Source organism: Phaenicophaeus curvirostris, chromosome 13, assembly GCF_032191515.1.
Source record: "Phaenicophaeus curvirostris isolate KB17595 chromosome 13, BPBGC_Pcur_1.0, whole genome shotgun sequence".
Lineage (NCBI taxonomy): Eukaryota > Metazoa > Chordata > Aves > Cuculiformes > Cuculidae > Phaenicophaeus > Phaenicophaeus curvirostris.
Window position 1 is genome coordinate 5002625 of NC_091404.1, and position 12674 is coordinate 5015298.

Genomic DNA, 12674 nt, shown 5'->3' on the forward strand with positions numbered 1-12674 from the left:
ATAAAAAGTGGGGTCAGATTCTAGTAAGTAGTAATGTTTGCTTAGTCTGTTTCCAAACCAGTCTGTGTACAGTTGCTCCCATAGTGCTCGTTAGGTAAATAAAGGGGAAAGTTACTGCATTATATGCTATCATAAGGAGTATTGTTCAAGTTCTAGGCCAGCTACTTTTGTTTGAAAGCCTTCCTAGCTAATGCTCTAGGTTGAGCTGACAGCCTTCAGTCAGTAGAAGGATGAGCCAGAGACCAAACCAGCCTGCTCTGCTTCACCACAGGGTTACCTGCACGCATGCACTGGTGGAACGGAGAGGCAGGGGCCAGCAGAGTTTCTCACAGTTTAACCACCATGCTGGCAGGCAGGGCTGGACATGGACCTGTGTTTCTCACCTTGAGTGGAGGAGAACGGCAAACTTTGAGTGAACTTTGGGTCAGGAGACAGTTGTTTCCAACACCCAAGAGGTGTTGCGCTCCCCCAGCTCTGGGGTACCCCATGTGGATTCTTAGAACAGAGTCTTTGTTATCTGCCTAATGTATTTCTGAAAAAAATGTTTGGAATTAGTTCATCTTAAACTAATCAGTGATAATTGCGTGAAGTTCTCTTACAAATTTCAGCACAGTAGACAAAACAGAACAAAATGATTATTTCATGATAATTTACTCCACAGTGGACTAGAAGCTTAGATTTCAATGAGACTTGATGTTTTAGATGCTTATACAAATTCCATGTTTAGTCCAACAAAGAATGATATTTCTTCCTCTCAGTGTGATTGGAGAGTCAGTACAAGAGGAACAGATTTGTAAAGTGTGTCCAGAATTTTGGATCAGAACAGCTGAACGTGAGAGTCGCTTAAACTTCAGGTTTTGGAACAATTTTTTCTTATCCAGCTGAGGTAGATATAGAGGGAGGTATGATGGGCAGTAATCTAGCAAATGCCAGAGGCTCTTGGCAAAACAATCAACGTGGTGTGTGTTTGTTTTCTCCCATCCTGAAGGGTATATAAATAAGTTTATATCCACAAAGCACTGGATATGTAGTTGCCATGCTTTTAACCCCAGCCAGACACAAGAACCACGCAGCTGCTCACTCGCTTCACAGTTTTGGCTGGGCCACTGGGTTGGTGTTAACTAACCTGGTGTCTCTCACTGTGTGTGTATCCAGTGTTTGAAGGTTCCACCTCCCATCACTCTCATGTAGTCTTTAACAGTCCATTGTATCGTTTGATTTATTGTGTTGCCTTATTCATTTTGCTCTACATCTTTTTCTTCTACAGACGTGGGCCTAAAAGTCCATTAAAATGGTTAATGGGAAACACCCAGTGCGATGCAATTGCCCACTGCTTGAATGTTGCATCAAACTCACTGGTGCTTCTGGTTAGTTTTCATGAATACTACATGATCGCTATTGTGCAAAAGAAGTTGTGTAGAATTTAGAATCTGATGATCTGACAGATTTGAAGGTGTGCAGAACCTGAAAATATTTGACGTTGGTGCTTAGGCAGTTGAGTACAGTCAGTTACAAAATCACTAGCTGCACGAACTTACTTGGAATAAATTCAGTAGGCTCTTCTTGGCTTCTGACGCTATTTCGTTTTCCTTTCATGCCCTTTGAGTTCATAAGTACATCATCTAAGTATACAGAATTGATCTCTCTGGTGATTATAGATCCATGTTGTGAAAGTTAGGGTTAGGAGTTCTTGGTAATGAAATACCACATTAAAATTTGCAATGAACTAAATTCATTCATCTCTAAAGTAATTTTTCCTGTTTAAGAAGTGTTAGATTCATGGGGGAAAGTTGTTGAGGCCATGGTGAGCCACAAGAAAGACTCTTCCTCCCCTTTCCACATGCTTGTATCATATATAAAGATGGTAAATAAAGTCTTAATATAAGCAAATACATTAGTTGAAGAAGACAGATCGTTGTAAACATTCTTTATTTGGTTTTAGACTGCATGCAGTTACAGCAAAATAGGTTGTCACTGTAAAAAATAACAGCTTTTTTTGATTCATTTTGTGTCCAAAAATAAATGCAGTACCAAATAACGTGATGCCCTTTATAACACAAACTATTAATTCCCACATACAACATTGGGAACTTTGGATTTAAATGGAAACAACATCTCAGTTACGCATGAAAACAAAAGTGCCTGTCTACCAGTGCTTTGGATTTACACATGAAATTCAAAAGCAACTGAAAAGGTACTGGCAACAGAACATCTTATGCTCAGGCATGCTTCAAGTGCAGGTTCTCATGACAGAACTATTGTGCCTTGAAGACAGGGGTGCTTAACCAATCCATGTAAAGGTGCCTGCCTCTTTCTGTTTTGGTTTGAGCTTTTATTTTTTGGTAGTTCAACTTTATACCCACCCAATTAGGAATTCTAGTTTCTGGGGTTCTGTCATATTAGAGTACTCAGTAGCATGGAAATAGGAGTTTGAATCCGAATGCTTTGGACTATCTCCTTTTCCTCATCCTACATGAGCTGAAATTTTCAAGGCTTCAGGCTCGAGTTCACCATGTGATGAATCTTTCATTGTTTAGTTGTGACTCTGAACAAAATTAATGCTCTTAATTGAAGCATCATTAGATTTGCCAGCTGTTTGGTTGCCTGCAGATTCCATCTGGTGACCAGGTGATTTTATCAGCAACAACATTGCTGACAGTGTCAGAGGGAGACAGTAGACTCAGAAATAGAATGACTTTTGCATTTCAGCTGGCTTTCCTTTGGCCCAGAAGTGAAGCTCAGTGGTGGGGCGCTAAGGACCATCTTTGTGCTGCCACTGACCTTACAGAGCTGTAGGGTGAACACCTTTCAGAAAGGCTGCGCTCAATCAGTACCACCTCTTGAAGCTGTTTTTCAATATGGTGTTAACCGCTGAAAGGTTCACATTTGGGGTTTTATCATGTTAGAAATCTCTTGTACCTTCTCTCTTTGCATGTACTAATAAAGCTGCCCATTTCTTGCAGGTGGGTGTACATGGCATTAGAATAGAATTCATCAACGAAAAAGGATCAAAACGCACCGCCACCTACTTACCGGAGGTTGCAAAGGAGCAAGGTCATTGTTGCACTTTATTTCATATGATCTGGTGGAGAATTTAAACATACATATAAATCTAAAATGCAATATTTGACCTTGCACTGATGTCAGATGATGGAGCAATATCTAATTGTAAGAAGACTCTTATATAAAATGCCAATTCCATGCCTGTGTCAGTCATCTTATAGGGTTCAATAAACTGTAGCTGTTATTTAAAGAAGCCATAAATACAGCGTAGCTGTAGGAAAATAAAATATGGAGAGGTGTTGCAGTGCTGTCAATCAGCTTTACAGTTAAAAGCTGCCGTATTTCATATAGTTGTTATAGTGTGATATTAGTGACATGCAAAAACCCTGAGAAGTGATGGGATGTCTGGTCTGTTACCTTAACAGCTGATCAGTTCCTAAATTTGCAATGGTCAAGTTGGGTTTTTTCGGTTAGGTACTTTCTGCAAGTACTTAATTCCTTTTATAAACATTGGCTTCTTGGGTTTTTGATCGATGAAAGGGAATTATTTTCAATATCATAGTCCAAAATAATATTATTGAAGTCCCTTTTAATAGAGGCACAGAGTAAAGTTTGTGAGTTTAAAAAGCTGTAGTAGGTTCGTTGAATAATGATCTTTTGGACTAAGCTATGACCACTCACCATTTGTTTTTTTCTTCCAAGCTTGACAGTGTGTAGTGTCTCTTGATTATGTACATTTGCATTGAGGAATCTATATTTCTAATCCATCACTTTTTTATTACCTAGTCACCTATAGTACAATATAGTGGTTCTGAATTTGAAACATCACTGTAAATTTAAGTGATATTTATGGAGAAGTCTAGTCTCTGAAGTCTGCTGCATACACACAACTAATAATTCTTTTACATTTTATTTATGACTTTATTTATGATTTTTATTTATTAAATTGGTTTTATATAGAAATGAAATTTTTCATACCGTCATAGCCATTTATAATGCATAAAGTGATGGCGATACACGGTCGTACCTGAACCTTTCAGAAAAGCTTAATTTTGTACTTCACCCTGAGTCTAGCATAGTGAGTCCACTTAAGTATTTCAGCTACAAAATAAAAGTACTTGTTGTTTGTAGAGTGAACTTCGTGTGTACAAAAATCCTGTATGTCTTATTTGCTTCAGCTGTCTTTGCTAGGGAAGAATATTCTGTGTTTATGCAGAACTTCAGCAGAGCACATCCATGATCAGTAACCCTGCATTCTGTACTGTATTTTTGCACCATTTTGTCTTGGTGCTGTACATCTACTAACTTTGACTACTGTAAAATTCAACAGGATGGGACCACATTCAAACCATAGATTCCTTATTGAGGAAAGGAGGCTACAAAGCTCCGATTACTAATGAATTCAGGAAAACAATAAAGCTAACCAGGTATGCATCACGGGATACTACGGATAAGTCCTGGGTTTGTAATATTGTGCTGGGTTCATTCCTGGTAAGTGCTTTTTTCAGATGTTCATAGTAAGCTTTCCTATATGTATTATCAGTGTTTCCTTTTTTTCACAACAGCAGTATAGACTTCTGAGAATATCTGTGATATCTCTGCCTTGCACAGGACTTAGTGGCACTCAGCAAGAAAGTAAAGGCTGTTGTTAAAAGTCAGTGTACGTGAATATCAGGGTACCTGCATATTTTGTTTCTTAACTCTGAAAACTCGTAGCAGAGTGTTAGCTCTTGCTTTTTACAGTTTGTTTGTGGGCTGTAATGGACCTCCAGGGGTTGCTGTCCACAAGGATCGCTTGCCATTCAGCAGATGGTGCTGCTGGGAAGTCAGGGCAGCCCCTCAGTACTGGAACAGCAACCTGTTCAGTTCTCAAAGCAGGCATGGGGTCCCTCGTCTCCTGGGGAGTGCAGGTTCCCCTTACCTTACGGGGGTGAGCTGTGCAAACTGAGCATCTCATTTGATAGTGAACGTAACAGTTAAACTATGTCAGGGTATCCTCGAGAGTGAACACATAAATTTAGTATTTTATGTCATGCTCTGCCACTCTCTCACACAAATGTATTTTGATTTTGCTATTTTAATGGGTTCTTGAGGGTTTCTTAGTAGGTGGGAGCCAAAATATTTTAGAGTTAGCAACAGATACTCTGCGCTTAATATTGTAGTTGTATGGTGAAGGGTGGAGGAGGAAACGTATAAGAATGCCTCTAAAACTACATATTTTTGTAAGCTTGCAGTATAAAATGACTGCTGAACTCTAGTTGCCTGTTCCATGCTTGGAGAAATAAGAATTTTTAAAATCCTACATCATAAGGAAGTGTTGACTGTTTATCCTCTTCAAGGAGGCCACACTAGACATACTATTAATTAATACAACTAACAGAATTAGAATCCTTTGTCCAAAACTGTTACCCTTGCTGTCTTTTATCAGCTTTTAGGGACTCATAGGATCTCAAGATTAGTTCTGAAATTGTTGTATATATACATTTCTCTTGTTTCGGTGTCCTGATTTCTTTGGAAAGTCTTCCTTCCTTGTGCTGCTAGGTGAAAGCCAGAGTTGACTTCCTCATCCATAATGAAATCCTTTCATTTCAGGCATTTGAAAATACTTGGATTCTCTTGATTCTTTATGCATTTTTGTAGGACAAAGACCTGAGATTTTGGTTCTTTTCAGCTCCCACATTTGTCGTCTTCATCTACAAATGTTGCTGTTACTTACCAGCAGTTTATATTTAGTCCGGATAGAAGGCAAAGCATTTCTTAGCAAATAAATATGTTCGTATTAGAGGTGACGTATAATTATATTCTGCTGACACATTACAAACAGTAGTATCAAAATAGTAACCATTTCCCAGCATGAGACAGCCTGTTTCAGAGCCTAATTTTTATAACTTCCTGTTACACAGTAAAGCACCTGCGGAAAGAGTGGACTGAGTACTTTTAATTTATTTTTCAATCCTCTATATTAAAAATGCCCTGTGTGTGAATAAAGCTTTAAGCTGATCAAAACTAGTCTATTGCTAGTCTTCACTTCGGGTTAATACCCAGTAGTTCTGGCCATGGTTTGAAGAGGAGACCTGAAAGAAACGTACCAGGTGTAGGGGTCTAAAATGCATGGGAACAGAAACTGCATTTTCTCTTCCATCTGCTTGAACGAGCAGATGTGATTCTGCTCCAGCTGCCTTTGCCCTGCTTTGACCCACTTACAACCAGGTTCATTAACTGCCAGGCTTATGGTTTTAGTTTCATAGTGGCAGGAGATTTCATTCACAAACCAGCTTAACTCGAGTGCAGAGTGCCGCATACCATTCACATCAATTCGGGAGGAGCTGCAGCTAATCTCTCAGCAAATTAACCAGCGGCTATTTGATAATTTAGTACATCATTAACGAATGCTGCTGTATCAAATGAGTGTGGGCACCTTTGGTGCTCTGAAACACGTCCACTGAAGGAAAAAGCTGCGAGCGTAAGGTGTTCTGCTCTGTTCTTCTGGCAGAAAGGCAACAGAAACAAATGTGTTTGCTGCCGTAATTGCTGCGGTTGATAACTCCACGGAAGTTTAAACTCTTATGTTGGGTTGTGAGTGCAAGTGGTTGAGCCATCTGTTGTGTTTTTTTCAGACCTAAAAGAGGAGAGAACAACCAGAGCAGCTCCAGAAGAAAAATATGCTAGAAAGGAGAGGTGGCAGTATTTTAAATCACTGTAGCTGGATTCACCACATCTCACCTGTCAGATCTCTTATGCAAGGTCTTTCGAAGTGAAGTTTGTGGAAATGTGGAATAGTGTTGGTTTTGTGTAAATTTTACACTTCTACAGATAAGTGTAAATGTGGCAATGTGTTCCTTATTTTCAGACAGTATTGATGCAAGTATATCAGAAATATTCTTTGTTGGGGCCTGCATCCCGCTTTCAGTTACACGTGGGTGGCCCGTGTTATCGTGGGACCTCTCTCCATTGTTTTTCAATGGTCCTGGGGAGTCTGGAGAGGTCCTGGTAAACGTTGTCCCATTTTTTAAGAAGGAAGACCCCAGTAATTACTTATAGCTTCCTGGTAACAGTTTTTGAATTTGCTCCTTTGCTCTTTCCTAGGTATCGCAGTGAGAAGATGACGATGAGCTACACAGAGTACCTTGCCCATCGTCAGCATCATCACTTCCAAAATGGTATTGGGCACCCTCTTCCACCATACAACCATTATTCCTGACACTGAGCCGCATGACCAGTCACTGGACCTCTCTGCAGACCTCTTCCCAGGAGACCCTGCCCCCTCTTGGTCTAGCTATCTCTATTACTGTACCATTTTATGATGATAGTTTCCGTTGCCGTGTTGAGGCTGCTTAGCTGGTTAATCTCATCACGGCAACGGGAGGGAAACCTGCGTTGCTACAAAGATCCCATACTTTTTTAATTATTGAGTCACTGCAGATTTTTTTGCAGCATATATAGCCCTTGGGGTTTTTATGGAATTTTAAATTTCTACTTCATTAACATTGAATTATATCAATCAAGGCTTTCTGTGACTGTGGATGGAAGGAAGAGTTTAAGGATTACAGTTAGGGATGCTTTGCTTAGCAAAAAGGCATTCGTGGCTTTTGCATTAATAGATGTGACAGGGAATGAAACATATCAGAATCAGGTATTACACTAGACAATGAATTGCATTTTCGTAGCCTTCTTACTACTACTTACTGCGTGTACAATATCTCCCCCACACAGGAGAGATTTCACGTAGCGCTGTATGTGATCTTCAGGTCCAGCACACGCAGCCAAAGTGTCAAGGCTGGCATGCAAAATGCTTTTTTTTGGACGAGGAGAAGCAATTGCACGTGCAGTGAGAGGTGATGTTAGCAAGGCTGCGTTTTCAGAACCGAGTGGTCTGAATGATAGGGCGTGACATCATCCAGCAGGCCACCGGATACCTCCGGCTCCCGTCCCGTGCTGGAGATGGAGGGCAATCCACCCCCATCAAGGCGAGTCACAGTAATGCAACAGTAATGCAACGATGCCTTTCTGATAATCTCGAATTAGGAGTGACTTTGATTTTGAAAAACAGGTTGGTGAGTAGCAGATGTCATATTAGGAAGAAAATGGATTTAGATTTTAGTGCCTTTGACTATGACATAACTATATACTTATATATAAAATTCATAGAAAAAAATATAGCAAACACGCCAGACATTCTAGCAAACGAGACTGAGTCTGCTCTGGCATCGGGTTTGGGGGGATTTTTTTAAAATGAGGTGTTTTGTTGGTTTTTTTTTTATAGGAAACCTATTTTGGAAAAGAAAAATCCCTGTTTTGTTCTTTCTTCTGCTTTTGAACTTGTTGAGATCTATCGAGTCATGAATAGTTAGATAAAGTTAACTATTATTTAAAAAAGACTGTTGAGAAAGAGCACAGGACAAGTATGCCATAATTTTACATTATTTCATCTATTACAGGAATAGTACTTAGAGCTCTAAGTACTGTGTAATAATTCTCATACCTCTCCACACAGTAGAAGAAAGAAAACCAATTGGAACTTTTTCCTGCTGTAAAAATAGGACTTAGTAAAAGGTTTGTGTGGTGGATTTGCGAGCCTGGTACATGGAAGGAGCGAGCTCCTTGCTCGTGTGCCTGCAGAATTCCCACTAATACCTGCTGTAGTTCCGTGTGTGTTCCAGGGGACAATACATGCTGTCTGTTATCGGAAAGACCTTCCTAATATGAGTGAGCGTGCCACAGTAAGCAGAAATTCCACTTATTTTGAATAATGAATGTAAATATATATGTAAAAATTACAAACAGACCAAGTCAATTTAAATTCAATTGTCAGTAAAAATCAGACTCATGGTAAAGATGTTTCAATAGGGTTTCAAAACGAGACGCGGATAAATTATGCTCATCCCTTGTGTGAGGTTAGCTTTGCCGCTTCATTTCTCTGAAGGTTCTTGTAGAAGGTCTTTGGTTTTCCTTCATCCACAGCATTTGATGTCCAAATATTAAACATTTTCAGTTGCGATGCCTTAATTTATAAGCAGAGGGCCTGAAATTTCAGGAGCCAAGAGATGCCAGCCAGAAGCTGCAAAAATGAATAGATGTTTATACAGAGGCTATTTTGGATGATACTGTTGTCTTGTTTCTACTTGGGGAACACTTTTAAACGGATTCATTGTCAAGCGGAAATGGTGAACAAGTGGCTACCTTACAGAGTTGTGTTGGTTGTTTTCTTGCCCTTATAGGGAAACTGAGCACAAACCGAATCATTCTGCTGCAAAAAAAAAAAGTCATCCGACCCCCCTCGTTACCCGTCATCTCATTACAGCGCGCTCGTGCTGCGGTATGAGCTCATCGTTAGAAGTTTTTTAAATAGCTCTATTATATATAAAATATATATGTATTGAAAGGTGCTAATCAACCTCAAGCAGGTCACGTGACTGGTCATGCGGATCTAAAATCATATCAGATTTTTTAAAGAAAAACCTTCGATATATGCAGATGTTATACAGAATTTCTTACCAGTGTAATAATGATATACTGATGAATAAACAATCCTGCGGGCTTTTAAGGACAAGGTCAGCAATACTTCCCACCATGGCTTGGGGGGGAAAAAGGATAGTTTTGTCTCCTTTTTGTATACAGCATAATGCACAACGCATTTTTGTCTATCTCTTAGTAGCTGTTGCTTAAAAATATAGTTAAAAGGGTGTTATACAAACCGTAAAGGTGTGCTTCTGAAAAACAGTCAGTGCCAGACCCTTCCAGACCAGGGTTTTGTATCACTGATTTAAAAAGCTGTTACGGAGTCTGTGGTCAATCCGATTGTATGATCTTCTGTTAAAAAGATGGGACTGCTCGGTCCATCTGCAGTGTTTCTAGGGCACCTACCTCCTCAGCACGCGAGTGCTGAAACCGCTACGGATTGTCTGCATGCTCGTGGGTCGCTCGTACAGAGCGTGCAGTTCACTGTGACGCGCTGGGACAGGGCTGTGAGCTTAAAGCCGATCAACCATCGCTTGCACAAACGTCGTTCCCCCATGGTTATGTTCAGTGCTCTTTTTCTAGATATTGCTGGGTGCAAATACGGATCTTGAAATCTTACTTTTTTTCATGGGGGGTACTCCAAAAAGAAGTGAAGGTACAACCAAGAAACCCTTTTCGCTGTTGAAGTCGGAATGCTCATTTTTTATAAGCGTTACTCAGTTTGCCTTATTCCATTCAAGAGATTGTTGGGGGTGAAATTCTTTCGCTTAACGTTCCTAACCCCCCTGTTCTGTAAACTGAGTTCGACCGCAAGAGTCAGACTCAACATGAAACTCTCAGTCGTGCTTCAAGTGGCCTCCCTTGCGCCTCGATGCTGCACAGCGAGGCGGCCCGAGCCATCGGCGCACCCCGGCGTTTGTGTACGGACCTCTTGACGTGTCTTCTAATGTGCGGGTTATTGAAATTGTTGTCTGGAGTAGGTTACATCTCTTCTGTGTGTTAGATCGAACCAAAGACGCCTCCAGCCATGCCCAAATGCTGCTCCTAAAGCCTGCCTTCCAGTCCTTACAAAAGCCCTGCAGGATTAAAATGTGTTAACTTTTTTATTTTTGTACAGTTTCTAACTGATTTTTGCTAGTGATGTTAATTGAATTAAGTTTATTTGGGGAGCCTGAGTATCTCCTCCATTGAAATAAACTGGTGACTTTCCTTTTATGTTTAAAAAAAAAACAAAAAAAAAGTTTAAAAAAAAAAAGAGAAACCCGCGTGTGCCTCTCAGATTTAAGGGTTTCTGGTTACATTTATTCTTAAGACCAGCAATGATTCTTTATATACAAAGATATGTTTTCCTCATTTTTTATTACTGTTAAAGAAAAAAAAAAATAAAAACCTCTTTCTTTGCTCTGGACCCAGTAATTGCGCTGGTACATAAACGCACTGAGAAAACAAACTTTTGTTTGAAACTTTTGTAACAACTTATGACTGTTTTTGTATATCAAAGTTGATTCTTTTCAAGATATTTGGATCTAGTTTCTAAGTTATTTTAGTGTTTTATATGTTACAAAAAAAAAAAGAAAAATTTACTTTAAATTGTTCACCAGCATTTTGAGTTACCTTTAATGCGACGGTGACGCAGCGGATGTGGAGCTACCTGGAGTAGCTCGTACGGCCTCCGTCTTTTCCTTCCTTCCTTAGTAACTTGATTGATTACAGTAATATCACAGATTACCCAAACCCCCTTCCTTTATAACTAGATCCTCCTTCCTTCCACATTTAATTGCTATTAGTGTGAAGAAACTGTTGAAATGGGCATTTAATATAAGTATGGCTTAAAAAAGAGAAAAATGAGGAAAAAGAAAAAAAAATCTCTAGAAGGTTCTCTGTGGGTCTGTGAGATATGGCTGTGGAAAGATATTGTAGTAGTTCTAACACTATTGTTATTACCTTTTCAATCATTTACCCAATAAAATAAGGAAAAAGAATCACCATTTCTTTTTATGTTTCTCTGCTTAATTGCCTGGCTCGGTCAGTTTAAGCATTTGCAGTTAGTGTCGGTGTTGAAGGCTAATGACGAGTTTAGGAATATTTTCCTTTATTAACTCTGCCTTCCCATTTTTCTGGCTGCGGGAGCAGGTTGAGGATGGGGGTGTGAGCTGCTCCATCTAATTCAGAAGCGAGTGCCAACCACTCCGGTTAAATCAGCACTTGCAGCAGGAACTGATCTGACTATTTGTCCAGCCTGGGGTCCCTTATCCTCTGAGAGAGAGAAGTGGTTTCAGCTTTTTTAAGCAAAGCTTTGTTGCAGAACCAGTTGCACTGGTGGAACCAGTACACTACGTGTAGGAGCATTATTCACCAGAGTAATGTGGCAAAGTGCACCTAAAAGAATAAATATCACACAAAATCATTTCAATACCCTTCCTTCACGTTATTCTTACAGTATTAGGGGTGATATAAAGAACAGCTTTAGGCTTGCTTTGCTACAAGGGGTTTCTTTCTCTTGCGTGTCCTACCCAGCTTGTGTATAATCTCATGTTGACTGAATTATATGGAAGAATCACAGCGTAGAGTTTGCTCTGGCTCTCGGTGTTCCTGCAAAGTACGGAGAGGCAGGATAGAACCCTTCTCCCCTTCCCCCAGGGCTTTCAGTCTCCACCGTGGGGCCCTTCGTACGCAGCAGAGCCTTGACTTCACAAACGCCTTCAGCTGCCCTGTCGGAGCTCCGGCTCTGGGGAGCTGGTCATGGGGCAGGAAGCCTTGGCAACCCCCCATGCCGACCCAGGGAGATGTTTCTGCTGAGAAGGGAAGGAGCAGGCTCCTGTGAAGCAGCAAAGCCACAGTCCAGCTGACAGCACAACAAAGTGCCCAAGACAGGTGCAACTGGCTTGGAAAACTCTGTTCCCCGAGCCCAGTTCTTAGTGCACTGAGAGATGTTTCCTACCCAGAATGAGTTATCCGCTGCAGGATAGTTCCCAAGACAAAGCAAGAAATTTCCTAAATCTCCCTGCAATTCAGATCTGATTTTAGAAGAGGTTTTGTTTGCCTTTGACTAGGTCGGTGTTGATAGATCTCCTGGCTGTAGAGGCAAAGTCTTCCAAAGCAAACCAATAAAATCCATGTTACCTTTACATGGTGAAGGCTGGTGCAGCTGTGTCTCCGCTTGCTTTGAAGCCTTGAGATAGAAGATTGAAAAAAAAACCTAAAAATCTTAC

General features: G+C 40.4%; 1 protein-coding gene across 1 annotated transcript in view; it reads left to right on the forward strand.

Moving 5' to 3' along the window:
* The window catches only part of AMMECR1 (AMMECR nuclear protein 1), a 69105-nt gene extending 57661 nt beyond the window's left edge, over window positions 1-11444 (forward strand). The window contains exons 4-6 of the mRNA XM_069868070.1: window positions 2964-3054; window positions 4334-4430; window positions 7090-11444. Of these exons, the coding sequence (XP_069724171.1) occupies window positions 2964-3054; window positions 4334-4430; window positions 7090-7204 (303 nt within the window). The 3' untranslated portion in view covers window positions 7205-11444. The remainder of the gene's footprint in view (window positions 1-2963; window positions 3055-4333; window positions 4431-7089) is intronic.
* The last annotated feature ends 1230 nt before the right edge of the window (window positions 11445-12674 follow it).